Here is a 25,968-nt window from a genome sequence, read left to right as displayed (position 1 = left end):
TGCTAACTATGCCAGCTCACACTGATGCACACTTTTCCCCAAACTACTTGTGACACAGACGCCTTTCATGTTTTCGCATTCCAGAACACACATACACAGAACGCAACTCGAATGCAGCTTCGAAAACAAGTTTAGGAGCACTCGTAGGTGAACCAACTACTTGTCTGTAGCTGTGTGTATCTGGTGAAATTTTTATGAGTAGCTAACAGCAACGCCGCTTGGGTAATTAGACGTAAAAAAACAAGTCTGTATCCCAAATATTTCAGATAACCTAACAAAAAAAAAAAAAAAAAAAAAAACATTAGAACTGAAAACAAGACCGTTACACACGTGCTTTGAACTTCAAGAGAGCTAAGTATTAGCGATTGAAATTATTGGCCAAATAAAACAGATCGATATGTTTTTTATTTGATTGATTCAGTGATTGTATTTGGTATTTGATTGATTCAGTGATTGTATTTGGTTATCTATCAGGCATTGGACTAACTCCTTCTGCAAGTTCACACCACTGTGCTGACGTGTTTTACACCTTCAATGAAGACGTCACTCTACTGACAGACGACTCTGTAAAGAAATGCCGCCCCAAATGCCCTCTCACGCCTTGGTTTCAATGCTCTTGAGGCACCTTTAACTAGCAGTTCAAACCTAAAACAATATGGAATCAAGCGTGTGACATCATATTCAGAGCATGCTTTTATCGTTTAATGTCTTGAGGTTCTCAAATATTTCGAAATTACTAGTTTTTCTTCGCACTAGGGCTGTAGATTTAGAACGGCACCCAAAACGCTTGCGACCAACATAAACACGTAAAGCCTGCATAAAAAAATTGTACGTAAGACTAGCTATTTTTATTTAACTATTTCTACCAGCTTAAAACATTGAGCTATTTTTACCAGGTTCACAAATTTCATTCAACATAGAGCATTTTGCAGAACTGTCTGAAAAAACTATTTTTTTAATGACCCCCATAGCGTGATTAGAGGCATCAGCTGTGACAAGACAATAGCATGACATTTAACTTGCGATTGTGCATCTGAACTAAAATTGTGTGACTAAACAAAAACAAAGTCAATGATAACCAAACAATTGCTCAACATCAAAGCTGACAAACCTCAGATAGCATCAAGCTTTGCGGAAAACCAGCGCAACTTAACCAAGGTAATTGATACGGCAATGAAAGATGCCTCAGGTTTTTTTTCTTTTTAGAATTAGAAACAAGCAAGGGCTTTACGTCTGTGCTTATTAGAGAAAGAGGGAAATATTATATTACCTAACTCAAACTTGACGAGTGCAGCTAGTAGTCACGCCCACTAAACATTCCAAAGGTTACATAAATTAGTTTAATACAATTTAATGCAGTGAAAGAGAGAGGGAGAGAGAGAGAGAGAGAAAAGAAAAAAAAAACTCCTTGTACAGTGAAATTGTTGACATTACATGGCTGGCTCTGTTGCTGTACTCGGTTCAAGTCAAGCTATCACTTTTGCAGTACGAAACGACAAACTTTTGTGCAGCCGAAAAGAATTGGTACCATAAGTGTTGAATCTAAGGCAAGTTGTATAAAGCTTACACCAACCCACTCTTGCAGTCAGAAAAAAAAAAGAATGCAGCACACAAACATCTCCAAGGGGAACAGGGAGTCTTTTCGGCCCTGTGTACAAACAAAACACACAAGATGGACTTAAAACAACTCGTCCAACTCTACAAGGCACGAGCACACAAACTAAAACAGAGTATGTCTGAAAGAAGACTGTGCACTGATCTGGAATGGCATGCTAGCAAAGATGATTTCAGGTTTAATGCCGCAAGGCCGACAAAGGCAAAGAGCGCCATGACAATCATGAATGAGATGAGAAAGATTTATTATAAAGGCACAAGATTAAACATTTTCTAAGAGAAATGGTGTATAGGGCCATGTTAAAACATAATGAGTATACTAAGAGAAAGGGTGCCTATATAGGGTCACATTAAAACACAGTGAGTGCAGGCACCTAAGGTGTAAAGCCTCAGGTCCCGCCACTGTTTTGCAACACGTCATGAGCACAGGTGAGGTTATGGGCAATAAGATATGTGTTTTAAAAAATCTACGTCTGCAAGGTAGCTAAAAACTTTTTTGTAAGAGAACATGGGATGGTCTGCAAGAAATAATGAAGGGTGCAAGGGAATATTATATGTGCAAACTTCATTAAAGTGACGCTTCCTTTCAATGTTGCACACCTTGCATTCAACAAGCACATGAAGGACAGATAGCTGCCCTCCACATCGATGACACCGTAGCTTGTTTGTGTCAGTCAACAGGTATGAATGTGCGATGTGTGTGTGGCCGATTCTAAGTCTGCATAAGGCCCCTTCTCTTGATCTAGCATGGTTCTCAGAAGGAGGTTTTTCAATTTTAGGTGTAATGACGTAATTTATTGCATATTTCTTTATCCCACTGTTGTTGCCAGTGCTCTCGCAGCTTCCTCCTCACATAAGGTTTGAGGTCTTGATGTGGAACCAGCATAATATCTATGCTTTCACAAAGGGCAGCAGCTGCAGCACTTTGGTCAGCGGCTTCATTTCCAGCAATGCCACAGTGGCCCGGAACCCAGCACACTGTGACAGCAAGCTTGAGACTATAAGCCGAGTACAGAGCTCTTAGAACAGCATCAAAAGTTGGGTTTTTACTAGCCTTCAGAGATGAAAGCTTTGTAACAACACTCAGCGAGTCTGTGTATATAACTGAGCTCTTAATTTTGTTTTGGAGAATGTGGTTCAAGGGTAGCAGGATACCGTATGCCTCTGCAGTAAGCATGCTAGCAAGCCCACCACACACAAATGCCTGGCCATAAAGAACAGCTCCGTCACGGCCACAACAGCCATTTGTGTGCAAAGGCAAAACTCATTCACACTCAAGTTATAACTCCTTGTTTCCACTGAAGGACCACACGCTTTGTACCTTGCTCTGCTTTAGTTCAACGACCAACAATGCCTCGTTTGCTGAGAAATAAGTAATCAAAGCTGGCGTATCTCTCTCCTGTTTCACTCCCATTTTTATGACAAAGGCAGTGCACTTTAACTTTTACTCGATCATCGCAACTTCTTTGAGTGGCCGTTCTCATTAACCTGCACTTTCGTCGCAAACATTGGAAGCCAATCAGAAAGGAGTTGTTCTCTGACGCCGTTTTGGTTTTGACCCCATTAAGCCTTGCCCCTGCATGCCTCCTATTGCAAAGCTTTAGCAGTGGTGTAGCCCGGCAACAAGTAGAGAAAATACATGTGCAACTAACCCACGAAATTGACGGCCATCTCGTTTCAAGCCAGCTGCATGTATATGTGTTAGTGGTAGGTAAGTACGGTAGGTATGGTAGGCACTCATGTTCATTCATACACAAGCATCTTTTGACTTTGATTGTCTGCAGGGCAAAGCATTTCGACGAAATAGACTGAAACAAATCCCACCGCCCGGGCTGTGTGGCATTCGATTTTGTGTGTGCTAGTGGAGGCTTGCACGTGTTGGAAAGCACCTAAATAGCAAACGTTCCCGCATACGTTTACTTTACAATTACAGGTTCTGCCTCGGTGTTTGTTTCCGAAAAATGGCCGAGGCAAGCCCCTCCAGTTCCGTGCTTCACCCTTCAAGTTTCGCGATGGCACAAAATGTAGTGCGAGAAATTTTGTGTGGCGGTGATACCTGTTTTGACTCTTTTGGAATTTTCCGCATTAATGACCAACTGCTGCTGCTGCTTTGAGTGGTATATTCACACAACAGCCTAATCTACCAACGTAATAGAGGCGAAAAGTGTAAACACCCGTGTATTCAAGATTTTGGCGCACATTAAAGATACCCAGGTGCTCAAAATTAATCCGGAGCCCTCTACTATGGTGCGCCTCATCGCCTGTGTAGCGTCGGCGCGCTAAACTCCACAGTCAATCAAATCAATTGATCTACCAACATAAGGCAATTGTTTTAACACTTTTGTGTATCTTTAATAGAGTTGCGTCACAGCTCTCAAAATATTATCACTCTGGCAAGCAATACAAGTCCCCCATAAAACGCTTCATACAGAATAAGTGCCGAAGCCATGGCCACGCATCAGTCGTCAAATAGTCGCTAAGTCAGAAGTAATGACTTAATGCACAGGCATTAGAAGTGGAGCAGCCGGACATGACTAGTATTTGTCTCAGTGCCTTGGTCTTCCCACTGCTGAGGTCACCATTGGCAAATACACCCTAACCTCCTAGTGCCTTTCTTCAAAATTGTGCACACAGCAAGATACGGAAGTGCGAACCCAGGTACGATAAAGACAGGAGGCAGGCTTTTTATAAGCTACAATGCCCGCACTATTTGTACAGAAAGGGTAAAAAAATGAACAGACAAGCTGATCAAGTTTTGTCTGGTACAAAATGGCTGCCATTTTTGCCTGGCCTGCGCAAACATTCAATACCTAAGGGGAAAAAAAATGAAAGATAGAATACCTCGAGATCACCACTTTGGTCTGAATGTGTAGACAGCTGAACTCCAAAACAAGACGCTCACACCAAACTTTGCTCACATCACCTTGACAACTAGTTCGACAGATAATGCGAACGTTTTGCCCATTATTGCTCCCTTCAGCGAAAGCAGTTGGGATTAGGATTACGCCTCCTAGAGGATTCAAAATTCTGAACAGAATCATGGTAGCTCATCGCTCACTCGTCTTTCCACAAACCTTTGCTACCAAAACCAACAAGCAAGCGTTTATAACTGAACACATGAAGTTGTCATCTTCAGAACTGTCCACATACACAATGTCGCAATGCAGGGTAAATGCGTCATCACCAAAACTTGGCCTACCACACTCTTCCCATCTAAAACAGCATGTCTCCCTCCACGCCAAAAGCAAAGAACGACACCCCCCTTTGCAGATCCCCACGAGTTTGATCAGCCTTCACGAGTTTCATCAACACAAAACACCCCGAACCACTGCGCAGTTGAAAACTATGCGTCAGTTACCTAGCGTTCTGTACCTGATGCCGTGACTCAAACAGTAGAATCGCACGTGCTACCATCTTTCCCCCCTTGTGGGGAAAAGTAAAACTCGTCCGCGATTGACACAGTGTGCATCGATTACCCAACAGTCCGTACCTAATGCTGCAACTCAGCCCGCAGTGCTACGATCTTTCCTCCGTTGGTCAATTCAGACAACAGCGCTGCATGTGCTGTTACCTTTCCCCCTTTTTGGGAGGGAGGAACTTCTAGATAGTGTGCGTCGATTACCCGGCAGTCCATCCCTGATGCGGAGACTCAACCTGTAATTCTATGACCTTTCTTCCATCGGTCCCAGGTCTTCGAGACTCAAACTGTAGTGCCGCATGCGCCATTACCTCCTCCCCGCAATATGGGAGAGATGCTTGTCCGTACTCTTCTTCTGAAACAGTGTGCATTGATTACCTAACAGTCCGTTAGTATACTCGATGTAGAGACTCGACCCGTGGTGCTGTTATCTTTCCTCCGTTGGGCAGAGCTCTCCTTCTTGCTGCCTTTGCGCTGTGCTGCGCAGCGGGCCACGATGCGGTAGAAGTGCCACAGGTAGAGGCACCCCACAAGCCGAAGCACGCCCATCGATGCCACCTGCACCATCAGCCCGAGTATGGAGCTGGGCGGCATCATGCCCACGCACAGGGTCACCACCATGTGGCCATCCAGTCCCAGGGTGGAGGTCGTGTTGCCCTCGAGCAGGTCTTGCAGCAGTGCGGCTGCCACCACGTCGGCCGAGAAGAGGCCCGCCGTGGCCCCAATCAGCTTGGTCTCTGTAGGCTTGGTGACCTCTTCCGCTGCAAAGCCGGGGGTGTCCGTGTCCGGCGGGAAGGCCACCATCACATGGATGCCACGGTGCGTCACCTGCACAACGCCGTTGCGGCAATTACACCGGCGAATTCTGTTGGCCGATCTGAAGTGGCGTTCACATCCACCGAAAATAGTGAAATTCAAAAGCCGGGCAAACGAATGAAATGGGCATGCGTTCGCTACGGCACGCCTCACAGCCCAGGGGTGGAATTCTTGTGTTTAAACATCGTTTTCTCTTCACCCAGTCGGGGTAGGGAATTCAAATATTCAAATTTAAATTAGTTGTGTTTAGCATGCCGGAGCTGTACATCAATTATGAGGTGTGCCGTAGTGGAGGGCTCCGGATTAAGATTAATTTCGAACCACCCAGGGATCTTTAACGCGCGCTGACACCTCTACACAGGGACGTTTTCGCCTTTTGCCTTCATTATACCGCTGCTACACTAGCTTCCGAATGTCATTTGGACCAAATGTCATTTACTCAAACACGAAGCCGTGCTGCTCCACTGGGTTTTGAAATGCCATTCGGCTCAAATGACATTCGAGCCAAATGAGCACCCAGAGAGACATTGGGAGTGCTCGAATGCCATTTGTTGCACTCTCGTGCACAGCGTTCTAAGTCGGCATAAACAAATACATTACTGGCATACTTAAAACAAACAAAATATTCTTAATTGTAGGACTTTGTTTACTTCTCGTTCACTTAAATCGTGATATCAAGATGTAATGATTCCACACTCTCAGCACCAGCGCGAGCAAGCGACAAACCAGTGTGGCCAGACAGCAAAAAACAGCACAAAAACCTCGATTGCGATTCACAATTAAGCAAGAACCGTGTCAAATCTCACACTACTTATAACTTGATATCATTTTACTGCCAAAAGCTGCCGCTAAATTTGATTGTTGCATTATTGTGCAAAAACAGAACTCGGCAGCACCAGCGCCATTCAGCACGGCGAGAGACTGTTAAAGTTTTCAAATGCATCGAAATTGTAGTGGAGCACGGCTGATTCTGAATGGCATTCGAAGCCCCTCATCTGAGTCAAATCAAATGACATTCGGACGCAAGTGTAGCAGAGGTATTAGAAATGCAGCCAGTGTGGCCGGGAATCGAACACGCATCCTCGGGCGCAGCAGCACAACAGCTCAGCCACTGTGGTGGGTAGGACACGGAAGCGTCTAACCTCCATCCGGAGCGACTGGGCCAGTCCGACGAGGGCAAACTTGGAGGGGCAGTAGGCGGAGTAGCCGTAGAGGCCCACAAAACCCGTGATCGACGACACGAACGTCACGCTGCCTGAGCCACGCTGCTTCATGCCCGGCAGCACCGCCCGCGTGGCGTGCACCGCACTCAGGTAGTTCACCTGCATCGTGGGAAAGCGGGAAGCCCCGCTTGGCACCCGGTGGCCACCAAACGGAGCGCAGAGAAAAACGTTGGATTCATGACAGGAGACGGATTAATTAAGGGGGGACACTGGTCTTGAGGACCGAAAATTTGTCAAAAAAATCAATTTTTTGTATTACTTTTATCTGCAGTCTACAGGTCCCAAAAAATGTACCTGCAAAATATTATAGCTGTACCATAAGCATTTACAAAACTGTCACCCTTTGAAGTCACCTAAATGACTATTTTTCGATTCATTTCCAAACTTTGTGCCCCGTTTTTCAGAACCAATTTTTTCCCCCACGAGGTCAACTGTGGGGTTCAATGTCGTGAGATGTACTGGTTAGATTTGTATCATTTTTGCTGAATTCGAAAGCTTATGAACTGAACAGTGCAATACAACCACAACAATATAAATTTATTTTTGTTAGCACAATTTTTATGCAGTTCGTTTTACGAAAATATTGGTAATTGGTGACCTGACATTTAATAAGTTTACAGTGCTTGTAGAAATAATGCTAAAACTGCTTCTATGGTATAGTTGCACTCCCTGGTCTTTCTAGAGCAAAAAGGGACACAAAGCAGTCAAGTATCTCACATGTAGATAACGAAAAAATTGCCCGAAATGGTATGACATATACACTAAATGCAAGTTTCAAGTAATTAGTCTTCTAAGTTAAATAGTACAGATTTCAATTTCGCTGTTAGAATGGTTGGTTACAGCAACGAATCAGTGGGGGAAAAAAGCAGCAAGCCTGGAAAGTTTCACAGAGTTTACTTTGATTCAATTTGGCCCATTAATACAAAAGTCGTTTTACTTGCCACGCCCCCCTTAAAAGGTGTGTGTCGGAGACTGATATGCTCAGAAATTGGTGAAACAACACGAGGCAAGTAGCATTAACGAACCTTTTGGCACTCTTAAGGCCCGTTCACACTGCGACGAAAGCGACGAGAATTCTGTCGCTTTGTCGCGCGGCGACAGAAATTGGTCCCGACCATTGGCCAAAAACGATCGTCGTGCGACAAAGCGACAGAATTCCCGTCGCTCTCGCTCACTTTCGTCGCCAATGTGAACGAGCCTTTAGCCAGAATACGCAGTACCAGCTCAACACCACTTTATCATTTGAGAAAGACGACAACACCCCTTGGGGCTGAGGTGGAGTTGAGCTACTTCTTTTTAACCAAAGTTGTATTTTGTTTTCATTGCCCTTATGAAGAGGCTCAGTTGCTGTTCGAACAAGCTGCATACCATTCTTTTCAGCCTGGGGAATAAAAACACTCGATTTTGTTATCCCCCAGGCAAAGGGGATAAAAAAATTGTGGGAAGGCAAAAGTTCAAATTGGAATTTCACATGCCCAACCTCCGTCCAGCCTTCAAGGTCCCATGCATAATGGACGGGGGCAGATTAACCTTGACCACACATGGGAATCTTCAATTGTCACATTGTCATTGAAACATTGTCATTGTCATTGTCATTGAAAACAATTGAAACATTGTCACATAGGCGTTCCTGTTTCTGTGCTGCTCATGGCTGGCAATGGAACCTGTGCCCCCGCACTCAGTAGTGCAATGCCTTAGTCACCACAGCAGGCAGGTACAGTGTTGGAGACACGAGCTCTGCTGCCTGACTGCAACCGCTACAGCGCGGAGTATGAATACCACCACACAGGCTCTACTCAGGTTTTGAAAACAGGCAAGGACAGCGAACTTTTCTTCAGCAACTTGACAACTTGTTTTTCTCCATTGTATATTGCTGAAAAAAGGCCTGCCAAGTGTGAGACTGCCTTTGTCATTCTCTTCCCCCAACCAAAAGTCAGCTGTGATAAAGCAAGCAAACATTGTGGGTTTAAAACTGCACGGACAGAATCTTTTTTCTTTTCTTCAATTTCAAGAAAAAAGAAAATTCTGTCTCAAAGGGGTCATGCAGACAAAATACGAGTTTGCGTTATTCGAAAGATTTCGTGTTTTGTAGTGCCCTCAGCACTTGCCCGGCAGCAAACGATACTGTAGTAACTGAGAAATTAATCAGTCTAGGTAAATATTTTGATTCTCCCGCTAAATCGCGTGTTTCTGTGACGTCTGCCGTGAAGTCGTAAGTGTGCGTATTCAAACGAACTTCCACTGTGTCATTTGGGTCTGCAGCCTTGCTTGCCATCAGTCCTCCCAGATGGCGCTACCATACTCAACCACAGGCCATTGTCCGCCGTTGCTTTGTTTTTAATCGTATTGGCATCTGGCTTGTTTTTGATACCGTAGAATGTAATCATTTCGTGAAACATGGAGTATCCTCGACAAACAGGGTCACGTAAGACATCACTTACACCAATCGGCCAGTGTCGTCTAAGAAAACTCCACAGTGGCGGCCTGCTGTCCAGCTAAAACAAGCATAGTGTGTGCAGTAGCAACATCAGTGCGCATTGGTACTTCTATGCTTACACGTATTTTTGCAACTTTCATTGTTTACCCCATTCTTACTGCTCTAAAATGAATATGCATTACATTTAACCCCAAACAGCTCGTTCGACAAACTTGTAAGCCCAGCCTAATTTATGTTTGCTTTTGCAGGCCTCAGCCAATCGCAGGGCTGGGTACATAGGACATCATAGGTTCTGTTGCAGGAAATGAGCTAGTGGGTCGCATGGCCATTGCCTTTTTTACCTAGTTATATGCCCTATTTGAGCGACGTTTACGTTAAAAGTGGTGTCAGTATGATTCTAACGAGACAGTCTTTCGAATGAACCAAACTTGTGTTTTCTCTTCATGGCTCCTTTAAGTGCGGCAAACTGCTACAACGTGACGCTTGCGCAAGTCCGTTTGAAGTATTCCTGAATTCACAGCGCAACAAACAAGGACGAACAGTAAGATGAGACACACAGGCGCTGGCATTTGGTGCAGCAGATATCACGGCAAATGTTGGCTCCAACAAAACAGAAATTCGGGCTGGTTGGTACATTTTCAAAGACAGCAGAAACAGCAAAACAGATGGGACAAGGAAGGACAACAGGACGATGCACTGTCCTGTTGTCCTCCCTTGTCCCGTCCGTTTCACCGTTTCTGCTGTCTCCGTAAATGTTAGCGCCTGTGTGTCTTTTCTTGTTTGTTGCACCGAGAATTCAAGAATGAAGAAGTTTTCACAAACTTTCATAGCGCATTATTAATTGGGCGAAGCCACACAAAAGCATCTCTCGCCTCTATCATCCGACGGAAGTCGCTCAGGGGCGTTTCGTCAAAGTGTTGGCTCAAGGCCGACCCGGCGCAGTTCACCAGGTAGTCCACAGGTCCGCACACCTGCTCCGCCTCCGCCACACCCTGCACCAGATGGGCCTCCCCTCCATTGCCATCGTTCACTCCGTGACCACAGTCCGTCAAGTCCACCGACAGCGTGTGCACGGCCTGCTCCGGCGAGCTGGCCGCCTCCAGCACCTCCAACTTCACCTCTTCCAGCCGGTCAGCGTTGCGGGCGATTAGGGTCACATTGGCGCCCCGCCGCGCCACTTCAAGGGCCAGGGCACGGCCGATACCGCTCGAGCCGCCCGTGATGACGAAGTGCCGGTGCCGTAGGCACCGCTGCTGTGCTTGGTAGCGGTGCCAGGAACGGGCGAGCACCAGTACCGTGATGGGCAAGACCGGCAGGACAGCGACGTAGTACCACCGCGGTGTTTCCGACAAAAACGACAGCGACGACGACAACATTTCCGGGCTTCTCGTCAGGTCCCTGCGGTTAAAGGGGCCATTAACCTCCTCGGTCCTGGCGTACCCAAATGGGTACCACAACCATAAAGGCAATAGCTTTCCCCCATTCGAAATTAGTGCGTCAAAAGTTGTCTCCCCGCAAAAAGCAGGCCTTGCTTTCACTAAGCCCCTCCAGGTGGCGCGATGTGTCCAGGCATCTCTGAAGAGCGAGGCGGCAAAAATGGCTTCCACCAACGCGAGCGCTCGAATGCATCTGCAGGGTAAGACCCAGAGTACCCAAATGGGTACCATCAAATTTCATAACTTTCGTTTGCTTTTTTGCTATTGTAATTTTTTTTTCACTTATTTCTATGGATAATGAACCAAATAAAAGTGTGTTGTAGCATTGTAGAATTTTGAAAATATTGGTCCTTGCATTCCACACGCACTGAAACCCAGAGTACCCAAATGGGTACCAAATTCTATTACTTTTGTTTGCTTTTTTGCTATTGTAATTTTTTTGCATTTATTTCTATGGATAATGAATCGAATAAAAGTGTTACAAAAGATTTTTGTATTTGCACATTCTTGGGACTGAAGATGTTAAGACCAAATAAAACTTTGTTTATTTTGAAAGAACTTAATGGGGGACTCGTAAAATTGTTCCTTTTAATTTTCGAGTCAACTCTGTGAAACTTGCGGGCTTGCTGCTTCTTTCCCGCTGATTTCAAATATGCCATTATTTTTCAGTCAATAGTTCCCAAGATAATTAGAGATAATTAGTCATTTTTGGAGGAACAATAGACAAAGCAGTGCTAGTCACAGAACTGTAGTGTTTATATTTTCCAATACTATGAACCCTGGTGAATGCAATAAGAGAATCAGTTTTTTGATGCGCCGCTTGGAACTAATTTTACAGCTCATTACACTTTGGTGGCACCAGTGGCAAGGAACCATTTTAAATGCCCATTTCAAACACCAAATTTTAATGAGCTGTACAATTAGTTCCAAGCGGTGCATCGAAAAACTGATTCTGGTATTGCACTCACCAGGGTTCATAGTATTGGAAAATATAAACGTTGCAGTTCTGTGACTAGCACTGCTTTGTCTATTGTTCCTCCAAAAATGACGAATTATCTCTAATTACCTTGGGAACTAATGACTGAAAAATAATGGCATATTTGAAATCAGCGGGAAAGTAGCAGCAAGCCTGGCAAGTTTCACAGAGTTTATTCTGCCTTAGAAATTAACAGAAATAGTTTTAACAGCCCCCCCCCCCTAACTTACTCAGCTTCATCCAGGCCACAAAAGACATTTTAACCGCAAAAAAAAAAAAAAAAAAAAAACAACGCATGAAGCACTGAAATACTTTCAAATTTCACACTGCTCCGACGTAATATGGGCAGGAGTGACTTAATACGAACCAGGACTGAAAACATTTTTATCAGCGCCGTTAACTGCACGTTAGCATTCAAATGATGTGATCAAATGGAACTAGAAAGCCCCACTGCAATTGCCTACTCATTAGTTTTGGCGGTGGTTTAGGTCGACGGCCGCCAGTCGCCCAAACAAGATTCTGTGACGTCGTAGAAAAGTTGCCGTACAGTGGCTTGGGAGTTGCCACTGCTTCACATCCCTCGTGAAGATGTAAAGAGGACTTCTAGCGAGAAATCATAATTTCCAGCTTCATTTCTGACTAGATTTATCGATTCTGGCTGGAATAGACAGCTTTTAGCTATAAAAATTCCTAGTCTAGCTAGAGATGATTATTTCCAGCTTGGAGATTTTTTTTTTTCTTCCAGCTGGACTGACAAATGTCAGCTGGAAGTAATAGCCGCCAGCCGGAACAAAATCTCTATCCAGCTAGAAATGAGCTAGAATATGAATTTCCGGCTAGAAATTATGCCTATTTCTAGCTAGAAAAAATATTATTTCACCTGGGATGCTTCTTCAATATCTCCATTATTTGTATGAAGTTTGCAATAAAAGTAATGCCATTATTACGGGACAAAGCAGGCTTTTAAATGAACCACACTTGTATTTTGTCTGTATGGCCCCTTTGAGGGTTCAACACTGGATGCATCGAACAGCCTGGCCTTCCTGGGCGACTCATACTAAGATAAGTTGAAGAGCAGGCAAACGGGTTGCAGTTATCGGAAAGCTAACCTGAGCGAATAATTTTTGCATCGTGTCTGTTCTCTTCGAAGCGAAGTGTTCGTCTCAATGGGACAGCATATACTTCAAGAGGACTGTGAGTTGGTGAATATTCATTGCTAACAATTAGCGCACAAAAGATGAGAAGCAAGATTGAAGAAACCTACAGGCTGGCGCTTCACATGTATATTATCTCTTTGTCGCTGACAGGAACACCACATGTACACCCAGCTGCAAAATAAGCCGGGGCACGCGAGTGTGTGGCATCCATGTGCGCGTGTGTGTCCAAGTATGCTCGCCATCCTGTATTTTCCATCCCTTCAAGCGTCAAAGCTCATCACATTGAGCGTATGGCAATAGGTGTCACTTTCTTTGCTAGCATGCCTCGCTCGCACACGCTTTGGAGGTGAATGGCGGGGGTGAAGTGTGCGTTGCTTGCTTTTCCCCGATCCGAGATATAACATATATATTGCCCATCTCGGTGACGAACTTGTGCCACATACATTCCACCGCGTCTTCGTATTGTTTGCCTAAAACATGCAGATGTTTGGTAACTAAAAACGAGCACATCAAACCGGGGAGGACGTTAGGAGAGAAATAGTTTATTCGAATAGTGTGATGAGAAGTCACCTTGGGCCCGTACTAAACCAGGTATTGACTGGAAAAACGCGAGCAGAGATGTAGCAGTCGTGGGTTTGACAACAAAAGTACAAAAATAAATGATAAGCCGCATTACGCATTAAATAGATTGACACAGACCAAAATTTCCTTTTTAGTCAGTCAAACAAACGCTGTCACCCCAAAAACTAAGCTATCAAAATCTATTTGCAGTGCCTCCTTTGCCAGAGCCAGGCAGATAGAGCAAGCACGCTTCACCCTAGCCGTTTACTGCCGAAACGTGTGCCAGCGAAATGTGTTGAGCATAAAAAGTGACCCCTAGCGCTCAGTGCTATCAGCTTTGGCACTTGATGTGAAGGAACAGACGGGGTAATATGCGGGGGTTGGACGCGCACATGCACATGGGTGTCTTGACTTACAAAGAGCAACGTCAGATGGCGCAGCGATGCATTCTGCCACGCGTTCGCATGCCCCGGCTTATTTTGCCGCCAAGTGTACATTATCTAGACATTTGCAAACATCAAATTTGGGACTGCAAGCCAAATATGAACCATAAAAACAGACTGAACTAACTTGAATACGGATATTTTAGCATCTCTTTACCTGCAAGTCTGCTTATTGCACACGAACAAAAACGTTGTGACCATTCCTTCGCGTAACACATCCAAAACATGCAGCGAGCCCAAGTCAAGGCTGACACAAAGCCTGTGATTTTCGCTAGTTCGTATCGAGAGCTCATGTTGACAGCGGCAGTCATTACCGCAACATGTCACCGGGTCCACGTATGCTTTCCCGCAGGCTAGCAGTGCATCAAGCATCACCTACGATCCATTTCTGAGAACAGTGCGGATTAGTCTTCGCAACAAGGCAGCGCGGGGCTGAGCAATTGCTTTTGTTAAACAATTTTTGTTGCTAAACATTTCCCCTTATCAGTGGCACAACAGGGATAACTGATTCATGTTGGTCTGTCATCAGTAACGCTGCACGTGTTTTTCTGACAGACCGCAACTATTATTTGTTATCAAAATTAGGGAGGGTGGCACTTGTGAACTATCTCCTCATAAGCTCGTTGCCTCCGATTCCTTTGTCCTGGTTATGCCTCTAGTTGATGACATCACAGGTGCCATGCTCGAAGGTGCAGTGGCAGGCTTTGCGACGCTGTACGGCGGAGATAGGGTATCAAGGTTCATAGTAACGTATGCTGCACGGCCTGGTGTGCACAGCATCTCTAATGAGCCTGCTGCTCAAATCCACAACATCCACAACACTCACATCCACAACACTCATATGCCACGAATGGCACATGGCTTGGCATCCAAGCCAGAAGACGAGGCAGAAAGATAACTATAAATAATTTTTGCCAATCTCTCACACCCTCTCCCTTTGACGTCTGTAGATCCGTCTCCCGCACCTTGCAGTTACTTTGCACTCCTGTGTGACGCGCAGGGTCATATTATCTATATGCAAGCTTTAAATTGTTCTCTTCCATTTTTTTTTTTTACCAGCTGTTACAGCGCGTCTTGGTCGTGCGTTGATGGTTGCGGATCCTTCCCAGCGGAAAAAATGATAGCTCCTAGAATTTTTTTTTGTTTGTTACATGTTTTGCATGCAGTCATTCCCATTTGCTGTCGGATCCTGCTCGCAAATATGAATAAATGTTCCGCCGTTCTGCTAAATCACAACTTTGTTTTCGAGATACCCCCACTTGACGATCGAGCTAGGTGCGACAAAAGCTTGTACAAATATCCACAGAGCTCTACCACCCACTGGTTCGTAACCAGGAAAATAATAACGAAATTTTACGTGAACCAGCCTCCACACACGTGACTCTTTTTATCAGCGCACTCATTTTCATTTCGTAGGCTTTCAAACGCAAAATCAGACCCGCTCTCCAAAATCGCCCGATCCGAGGGGTGCCACGCCCGCTTGCGTCAAAACCCGTCGAATATAAGCGCTACAAAGTGACATCTTATATATGTCCTCTTACCTGAAAGACACATATGTGGCGAGCTTTCAGCGAAGCAAAACAACTGTTCCGACTTTTTTTAACTTTCTTCCCAGCCGGAACCGAACTTGTTTTCGTTTCCAGCCGCGTCTGCAATTGATGTCGATGGAGATCGCACTTACGCGATGCCAATGCCTTTAATTAAGGAGGCGTTGGCGATGCGGACACGTCGTAGATGCAGACGTTTTTTTTTTTCATTTGAAGGACAAACATTTATGAGTGTCGTAAGAATTTTACTTATAATGGAACAAAATTTTCTGCAAGCAAAGTTTTGAACATTCATTTTAGTTTCATTCGAAACTGAGGCGAGCAAACGAATAGAGCAAAGAGACCTGACGTTCAGGAACGGTGGACGAGCCCTACTGCGCATGCGCCAACTAGACATAAAAAAACAAAGAAAGCGACTTTTTTTTTTGCCGGACGTGACGTCATAATTTTAAAAAAATTTTGCTGCGATCTTCTCGCCGTAATTTTTGTCTGCTGTTGCTGCGGTGCATAGGTGTTCGGCTTGAGATTGTGATAAGGGCGCTCTCGAAGAACTTCTGGAGAGCACTCACGGTGGCGTGCAGCGTGTGATTGAGACACTGAGTGTGTGCGGCCGCCTTATTTGCGCGTAGTGCGTTACGACGGTGAACACAGGCGTCCTGCATCAGTTGTGCTGGTTGTGCCGCCTCGATTTGCGAGAGTGATGAGTGCGCTCGCGACAAGCTTCTGCGCTGCATTTCATTAGAGCACCGTGTTGAGGCCGCTGGTCGTTTCGTCTCCGACGTGCGAGTGCGCGTATGCCTTCAAACGGCGGTGCTATCATGGCCAGCCGCGAACGATCGTTCGCACGAAACTCTTGTCGCTCACCACACGGTCATTGACTAAGAAATATCAAGACAAGACTATTGCGACCGGCCAGCCACGAACGATCGTTCGCACGAAACTCTTGTCGCTCACCACACGGTCGTTGACTAAGAAATAACAAGACAAGACTATTGCGACCTACAAAGGTGATTCCTGCGCGTCGCTTTGGTTCGTCGAATCCCGTGTCTTGTAATCTCTCCGGGACATTATATTCAGGAGGTCATGGTCCTGCTGCATATTCTTGTTAAATCATTGCAGAGGACTCTTGGCGCGCAGAAATGAAAAGTTTGTAATTATCCACGTTAGCTTCGTTGATCTCCAGACGGTTGCTTTCCTGACGAGCGTATTGATGCGTATATCGCGGTATGGGAGCTGTACAAATGTGTTGACGGATGTGGAGGGGCACACTTTGTAGCTGTTCTTGGGGCGCTGGATATACGAGGAGTTCAAGGGTGTCTCGTCTGGTAGGTGGTTGAGGCGGGAGGTTTGGGAGTGATGGTAAGCTTCGTGCAGTTTATCTAAGGTATTATGTACTTCCAGTTCGACCAACTTCGACCAGTTCGAGAGGGCACTGTTCGGTCTGTGAAAATATTTATTTCGCCCACCACCATATTTGGTGCCCGTTTGTGCTTCTGCTATCAGCCTTCGTCGTGTTCTGCTTGATCCTACACAATGACAAAGTTTGATAACCGTAGCGAAACCCCGCACGACATGCGGCAGTGGGCCAAATTAACATTCTCAAATGCAATTTCCATAACACTGTTGGACACGAATTCTTGTAACTTTGTTCCTCCTGTGGCTACACAGCCCGTTACCATGATGCACAGCATGCACTAAAAGTCACGTGCTTTGTTGTTCCTATTTCAATGTATCTTAATGGTAGATAGGGCAGACAAGGCCCCAACAGGCGGTGGTGGGACCATGCCGCATTGCTGACGACTGGAACAGAAACCGATTTGGTGCTCCACTCCAAGACTCAATGCACGCCAAGTGGCTGCATGCCAGAATTTGATACGAGAGTGCTGAAGTTGTATGGCACAAAACAGGAACGAGAAATCTTTGAGCCCTATGTGATAAATGTGGGAGACAGATGCACTATAGAATACTGAATAATTAGTGTGGAGTGTGCAGCAGCTGTGATTGCTTTTTACATGTGGTGTTAAACCAGTGTCATATGAGGGTTTTGTTTACTTTGTAATCACTCTCAGAGGGAAATGAAGCTTCGTTGATGAAGCTTATTCCTGTCTCTAGCCTTTCCTTGAATCATGCCTGACATTTGACCAAAATTTCCACGATGAAGTGTCAACTAGCTTGCGTAGCCACCTTTATTCAGTTCACTGTTTTGATGCATATTTAAGCACAAAACCCTGGGACGTCTGCCGTTAATCACTCATAAGAAACCCTTGATGCCCGCCACACTCACCACTACCACTTCCACAGCTTTGCAAAAAACAGATGCAAGCACAGCCATGACAGATTCCACCGTGATTCCCAGTAAGCATGTCCCTTTATCAAGAAGGATGCATCACACCTCAAATACACTACGACGCATACAAAAGCTAGTGATCATCTATTTCATCTGGACATCACGCCTTTCTACAAGGAATGAGCCGGCACGCACTGCTGCCCTCAAATTTACTAGCCACGGGTTCGTAGAAAGCAGAAAAGACCTGCCAGATTCCCTCACCAACCTCTAAGTCCAAAGCCGTTGTACAGATGTCTACAAACCCACACATACTACAACACAACATATTACCCAACACAGGCCCCTACGAATGCCCACCCTGTAAAGGAAGGAAGGAGAGAGAGGGAGAGGGAACAAACACTTGTTTCTAAGTCCAGGTCCTAATTTGAAAGCTCAATATACCGGATCCACGTAGTACTCCTGAATGCCTGGTCCTAATTTGAAAGTTCAATTCACCGGATCCACACAGAACTCCTGAATGCCTGTGCGGATCCGGTGCACGTGTTTGTAGAGAGCTTCCTGGGCAGCCTGGATGTTCACTGTCGGCGGGGGAGACAGCCAGAGCTCCCAGGAAGTGATGAAAGTGAGGGATTGGGTAAGAGATGGTGGGGTGAAGTCCCGATTAGAATGAGGGATGGATGGGTAGGAAGGACACGTGGGGCAGGAAGGATGGCCAGGGCACCGATAGATGCGGTGAAGAATGTGATGGGAGGGGAGTGAAGAGGTTTGAGCCTGTCGAATGAGGCACGCAGCCTCATGAGTTAGACGGGAACTGGGGGGTGGGTACAGGGTGCGTGATAGGCGTTGGGCGTGTAATTGGTAATGGCGGGAAGCGCGGTGTTGAGTTCGAACCGTCGGCGGGTGGTACAAGGTTGGCCAGGACATGGGCGAACCCGGGAAAGGTACTCGGGTGAGCGCATCTACTAAGGCGTTTCCGCACATGCCAGGAACCCAAACCAGTGTGAAGCGTGGCCGAGGATTCGATTCAAGTCTCGGAGTGACGAAATCAGTGGTGTGTGGGTGGGTCTCGTGGTTAGCGAAATTACGAAGGGCGGACTGACAGTCGGAGAAGATATATACTGGCGTGGTGGTAGGAACATTAAGAGTAGCGTGCTCTATTGCAAGGGCAATGGCGTATGCTTCGAGGGAGGTCGAATCCGGTGGAAAAAGAAAGGAAAGCATAGCAGTGTCTAAAGAAGGAAGTAGGAGAAATGAAGCCATGCCCGTTGAGCTTGAGGGGATGTAGGAGATAGTACAGGGAAGACAGAGAGGTTAACCATCCAATCAACTGCACCCAATGCTTATCAGTGATTTCAAATAAATGCATTACACTTGCATAATGAACACCTTATGGCATTTTTAACTTTCATTCATGAAATTATTTGTATAAACTTATTGTACACTTACACTGAAGTGACCAGGCAGTATATTTGAAGGTGTGTGAACATTCGCAACTTAGAATACTGTGTGAGTACTTTTTGATATTCGATTTGCAGCTCTGTTTCAAATATTTGAAATTTACAAATAGTAGAGGAACGAATGTTTGCTCTATCTGAAGACGTGCAAACTTTCAAGCTTCACTACATGATAAGACCTTGCGGGTTGGTTTTTCTGCATGACACTGAAGCCGTGCCAAAAGCCTAATGCAGAAGCCTTGCACCAAGCAAGTGTTTGCTAACTGTGGTGTATGTTAGGTCAAGTGCAGCACTATGAAAGCAAAACTTATAATCTAAAATAGGTTTCCTATAAATATAATAGCAGAAGTGAGAAATAAAACGTTATTGCTGGTTTGTTGGTGAGGTCCCACCGGCAACTAGCAAGCCCAGCCTCCTTTCAATCATTGAGGAGAGTGGGGGGACTGCTGCCTATCATATTAAATATACCTAATATGCTTACTGTGTTCACAGTATTTTGAGGAACCCATATTTCTTTATGGCAATGTATGCAGAATTCTTGTTGCACTGGTTTGCATGTCTATGTTTTATTTTCTCTGCTACATTAAATTTTTTGTATGTCAAGCGCAAGTGCTTGAACAGAGATGTGTCTAGTTGTGACTGCCTAAGCTGTCTTTTTTGGTGTAGTTATGTTTTATACACTCTAGAAACACCAAAACAAAGATAGTGTGGTTTGAAAATATTCAATTCGCAGCCAGCTGTTACTATTCCTAATCAAAAATATTTTATTGAATTCACAGCCAAGTTTAACTTGTATTCAATTCACAGATGCCAAGTTGGTAATCACACACCTTTAAATATATATACAAAAGGTAAGTTGTCATTTGTAGTGACAAAAAACACTCAGCTGCAGTGGCGTCGCTAAGGGGGGGCCGGGGGTCCCCCTGGGCCCCGGGTACCAGCCCCTCGATAAAGGGGGGGGGGTTGCCACTTGGGCCCTTACAATGTGTAATGCTGACGTCAAAAACTGGAAGACAACTGTAACGAGACCACAGCTTTGGCCTGTTCAATTTACGTCCCCACCAGTCTATTCAAATTTGTTTCCTGGTACAATGCAAGAAAGCGAGGAGAATTTTGGCATCCAGGAATGTCGCGGTAGTCGAGGATGGGTGCGGCTTGAGGAGTTAATTGGCTGCAGGGTGAGCGGAGGCGAACAAGGAACGATTCCTAGAGAGGGGGTGCGTCGGTATATGACTGTGACGCTCGGAGGGGTGTAGCGAGCGAGCTTGCTTTTCAATGGGACGACAGGGGCCTAACAAAGCCCCTTCATTACGTCCAGGACCACTGTTGGGGCGGCGGACAAGATCAGTAGGGGGGAGCAGTGAAGGGGGAGGCATCCAAGCCTACGAGACTTTGGTCATGTGTCCTCGGCGGTTATTTATGTGGCTTTTTTTACGCACATGAGATGTTGTGTACGGGTCATGGTGAATGTTTAGCATTTTCTGTAGTCTTCGCAGTGACGCATGGGAGACCGTGTACCCTGGTCCGGTTGTCATATTTTCAGAAAAAAACCAAGGTGAAGATGACCTGAAAAAATAAATATGGGGAAGACTGAATCTTGAGGAAGCGGGGACTGATAATTAAAACGAAATGAAAGTAAGTGTGAAACATGCAATGAAGGTTGGTGCAGGGGAGCTAACTGTACAAATTAAGCCTGTGTTGGGAGGAGGGGCGCAAGTGGAAGAGGAGGTCAGGAGGTGGGGGCTTTCAAGAGGAGGTGGGAGCTCGGGTGTCCAACATTAGGCGAGACAAATGGGTTGTCGCGATTTCCCCTTGGTTGCACCCGATTCCTTCAGTGCTTGCACTAACCAACCAATTCGCGATTTAAGCAATTGCGAAGGATCTGATATCGGGTGTTGATAGCTCATATTTTTTATGTCGTTGACTTTCCTTCATCGTGCCAAGCGACACAGCCAGCACATGGCAATTGTACGAAGATGGCATTATATGGAAGGGGCGTATCCCATGCGGCCCCGTGTAATTAAACTAATAGAACAACGGACGAGTAGCTTGTCGAACAAATTATGCAAGAAATAGAACAGTTATGTAGGCATTTATTTTATTTACCTAACTTTTAATCAGGTCAATCTACGTTTTTTTATTTCATTCCCCTGTAAGTTAAGAGCAATATAAATGAGTATCTGCGTTGCGAACATAAATAAAGCGGATAGCCGTGTGTTCATCTTTCCATTTTATCATGGCTTTCGTGTGGCTGTCCCAAGGAGTTTTAAGTGAAGAAATATTTGAAGCGGATGACCTAAATATTTTGCTCTGGTAGGTTCATCTTTCAAGGTGGAGGGTGAGAAAAAAAAAGGACAGGACAACGAAATTAAGTGCATAACAAAAAGATAAACACCAGGTACGTCACCCACTTTCTATCATTAGGCACTCGATCCGCTGAGTGCTCCCGTCCCGAAATATGGTCGGGAGACCCCACGATAATTGAGGTGGGAGTGAGGAGCAGTTTCTGTGTTAGTGAAAGCATTCTGCTGAGTGCTTTGTGTACATTACTAGAAAAAAAATGTTGAAGACTGTGCGGTGAAGGACAGGACGCCCGGTGTCGTATGCAAGATTTTTGAGCTGAGTGCCCCTATGCATTGGGCAGGATAAATCTACTGGAACGACTCCGGCAGCACAACGACGACGTCCGGCTGCAAAACATCAGACCACAAAAGAGACTTCGGTGAAACGCTCCAGAAGCGTGACCAACTGGAGGAAAAGATGCAAAGAACATAAATCCTTCCCTCCGAACCCTCCCACTTATGTACATGCGGGCACCGCGCTCCACAGCGAGGCGCTTTGTGAGTGACCGGCGCTACAACGCGACCCCAGTCACCCCTGAAGGAAGAGGGAATCGAGATGGGTCCCAAACGTCTTGTTCTTGGTTATTACTTTTGGTTGGAGAGGGCGATATTATTTCCTCAGCTACTGGGAAAAGGTTGTTTCATCTAGGATATGTCTTGGACTAGTTGACTGTACGATGACGTCAATGAAATCGTTGTCGCCAACACATCGGGATAGGCGTGACCGAACGGTTGTGAGCCAGCGTGTGGCGCTGATACACTCGGGCCCGTACGAATCTGATATTTTACTCAAGGGTTCTTTCTTTATCGCTTCGTAACCTTCTTCGATTCAGATTTCCTCCATTGGCTGGTGGCTGCTTCACTGGTAAGCACGAACCTCACATTTTATACTTTATACTGTGTTCGTTTTCCCAAGACGCCAATGTCGATTAACTTGTTGGCAAATGTGTGGTGGAATCTTTTTACAATGTACGAAAAGAAACGACAACACTGTCGCAGACAAACATCCACACGACTAGCCGTGCACTAGCCGCTTAGACGACTCGTGTACGGCCAGTCGTCTCTTTCAACGCTAAATGTTCCCTTTCTATCTGCTTCCATTCTCAGTAATCACATAACCATAGAAATAAGGAGACCCGACAACGTATCTATTTCAAACGTACTGAAATTCTCACTTAGAGAAATTTCCAGCAGTTGCATGCTGCCACAGAGGCTGCCTTTAGTGACAAACGGGCAGGCGCAGGCGGTTTTTCTGAATCTATGGGGCGGCCGTTTCTTTCACATTTTATACCACTTTTCCTGCACAATACTTGAAAATAGCTTTTTTTTAAGTCCGGCTGTAGTTTATTAGCTGGGACAACTTCTATTTCTCCCCCAGCCTTCTTTCAGCAGGCTCCGCCTGTGGTCCTTCAAGCATAATTTGTTCAAGGTGTGTTCCTAGACACAGGAAAATTGATGCGAATGAAGCGACTATTTGTCTTGCATGTGTTGCCTTTAAACAGCCCTCTATCATTGCTGGCCACCCTCCTCCAGGCCCGCGGGACGTCTGCATGATTTAGTCGGCACAGCGGGCTGCAAAGCTTTCCGAAAGCCCGTGGCGACCACCTTATAGTGTCGTTTTCTGACAAGGCCCGAGACTCTGTCACACCTCCATTGCTCTTGCAGGCATCCATTCGCTTGGTATCGACTGTAGATGTGGTACTCTCACACTGCCGCATATCAGCCTTCACTTTTACCCTACCCTACTTTGGTTTGGTGCATTACACCCTGTGCTGCCGCAAGTAGCTCTTGGCCACTCCTTTCTCGGCTGCTAATGGTGTTTTCAATGCTCACGAGTGACACACCATGATGCTCCTTACTGTTAGGATTTTTATCGATGCCTAATTCACTGAAAAGGTCGGTGTTGTGTATCAAGATCTGCACCAGAGTCGTCGTCTGGGGTTCTCTAAACCAAGCTCGTGTAGCTATTATTGCCTAAATAACACACGGCTTCTTATCTTGCTGCTTACTTTTCTAATATATTGCCAGTTCATTATAAATTACTACAGATCAAGTATCCTGTGGCTTCATTTCGCATCGCATGTCGCATATTATGCATGCTTGCATTGACGTTTCGAAGCCCATGCATTCAGTAGCTGTAAAAAGTTTTGTTTACATTGGTATCCAAATGAAAGACACAAAATTTGTCGAGACCAATCGCTCTTGTCGCGCGATGAGGGCAATGCCAAGTGACAAGAGTGACAGAAATCGCTTTTGGTAACTCCAGTCCCAAGTGTGAACCAGCCTTCATATGGTAACAATAGAAGACATTAATATTATCAATAATAACAATAACACTAGTTTTATTATTAATAATTGTTTTGTATATGTGAGGGGGAGACAAATTTTCTGGGCCCCGGGTGCAAGTTTACCGAGCAACGCCACTGCTCAGCTGCCATTGCCACACTTCTGGAGAGAGAAAACTGACAAGCAAAACCTCATCCCTGACTAATTTCAGTTTTACGTTGTAGTGGTACTTTTGTGCTGTTCGACAAGCAATAACTTATTTGCGGTAAGATTGCTGCAGACAAGTCCTCAGTCACGCTAAACACAGAAGAAATGAACTTGAAAGCATTGCACATCATAAGATCTGTTCCTAAAAGTACCAACTGAAGTACAATATTGTTCTTCGGCATGTGACAGCACACATCAAGGACATATTGAGTGAACTGTCCAGCAGATCTGTTGAATGCATGGCATTATACCAGCTTGAACGTGCCATACAAGGGATAATTTTAAAAACGGTAGCTTGAGAGGGCCCACGAAAAAAAAAATGCTTGGCACCAGGGCTAAGTGCAACTAGTTAATATTTTCTCATTCACTACTTGAAGCCTGGATGTGTATTATTAAGGCTTGGTTCCTACAGCTGGTAACAACAACAAAAAAAAAACCTTTGTCCTGTGTGCAGCCCCACCTCCCACCGGGCTGCATGCCCTATTATCAGCTGGCTTAAGGTTTCAGACCAATAAAATGATTAGCAGACAGATTATGGTAGTTACTACACCTTCGCAAAGGCGAACATTACCTGCCTGCCTCACGACTCCGAACACACAATTATACCTTTGCACAGGTTAACTCCGTTGTACTGGGACAAAAACATACCCCTGTGGTCTACGTAGAAGTGGTCTACGTTTGCAGTGGCTAGCTTGGTTACGATGGGAGTGGTCATGCGCCATCCCAGTGCCCTCGTCTGACCGGCGTTGCTGCCTCTCGCCACGGCACGTAGGCGGCGAAACGCCCAGCGGCCTCAACACAGCACTCTAATAAAACACAGTGCAGAAGTTCGACGGGAACACACTCATCACTGTCGTAAATCGAGGCGGCAGAACTGATGCAGAGCGCCCGTGGTCACCGTCGCAACGTTCTACGCGAAAATTAGGCAGTCGCACACACTCAGCGTCCCGATCACACGCTCCACACCACCGTAAGTGCTCTTCAGAAGTTCTTCGAGAGCGCCTTCATCACAATCGTAAGCCAAACACCTATGCACCGCTGCAACGCCAGGCAAAATCACGACGAGAAGAGCGCAGCCAGATGACCGCGCAACAGCTGCCATTTTTCTTAAACCATGACGTCACATCCGGCAAAAAAAAAAAGTCGCTTTCTTTGTTTTTTGATGTCTAGTTGGCGCATGCGCAGTAGTGCTCGTCCACCGTTCCTGAACGTCAGGTAGCAAAGAGAGAACAGAAAAGTTGTCTGTACCTTGTTTTTTATTCGTTTCGATTCCCGCTCTCTTCTTGCGTTACATGACTGGCTCAAAGTTTAGAGATGGGCAAAAGGGCTCACTTCACTCATAAAGTTACTTCACTGAGCGGCTCAGAACCATAGAGTTACTGCTCAGAACGGCTCAGTTCACTGAAGCGAACCGGTTCATTTGAACGGTTCAGCGGTTCATTTAGGTCTGTAACCTGTGTTAAGCATGCATAATCTAAATTATTACTTAATTGTTATTGAGGCATTTATTTTGTAACAACATCCGGTGTATTTGTACTGAAAAGAATTGGCCTCACCATAATTACAAAAGTTTTTGTGTGTCAGTGGTAATTACATTAGTTTTTGTGTGTCAGTGGTATTCCAAGATGACTCTCAGTGGATATATAAAGAAAAAAAAATGCAATTTTTGTCAACTTTATAACCTCACAAATATGATTTCTACTAGTGAGCTGTGACGCCAGAAAAAATGATTCTGGAAAACACGATTCAAGAAACTAATTTTAA

At 45.4% G+C, this 25,968-nt stretch overlaps 1 protein-coding gene across 1 annotated transcript; it reads right to left on the bottom strand.

The window, feature by feature from the left end:
• Nucleotides 1–310: 310 nt before the first annotated feature.
• LOC144153719 (3-dehydrosphinganine reductase-like) lies at nucleotides 311–15,772 on the bottom strand. The gene is made up of 4 exons (XM_077685408.1): nucleotides 15,623–15,772; nucleotides 10,381–10,906; nucleotides 6,991–7,170; nucleotides 311–5,860 (listed from the first exon to the last, which is right to left on the bottom strand). The coding sequence occupies exons 2-4, from the start codon at nucleotides 10,882–10,884 to the stop codon at nucleotides 5,411–5,413; spliced, it is 1,134 nt and encodes a 377-aa protein (XP_077541534.1). The 5' UTR covers nucleotides 10,885–10,906; nucleotides 15,623–15,772; the 3' UTR covers nucleotides 311–5,410.
• Nucleotides 15,773–25,968: the final 10,196 nt, after the last annotated feature.

The sequence above is a fragment of the Haemaphysalis longicornis genome, unplaced genomic scaffold, assembly GCF_048455015.1.
Source record: "Haemaphysalis longicornis isolate Haplotype H1 unplaced genomic scaffold, Haemaphysalis longicornis Haplotype H1 scaffold_9, whole genome shotgun sequence".
NCBI classification, from domain to species: Eukaryota; Metazoa; Arthropoda; class Arachnida; order Ixodida; family Ixodidae; genus Haemaphysalis; species Haemaphysalis longicornis.
This window is presented reverse-complemented; position numbering and strand designations above follow the sequence as displayed.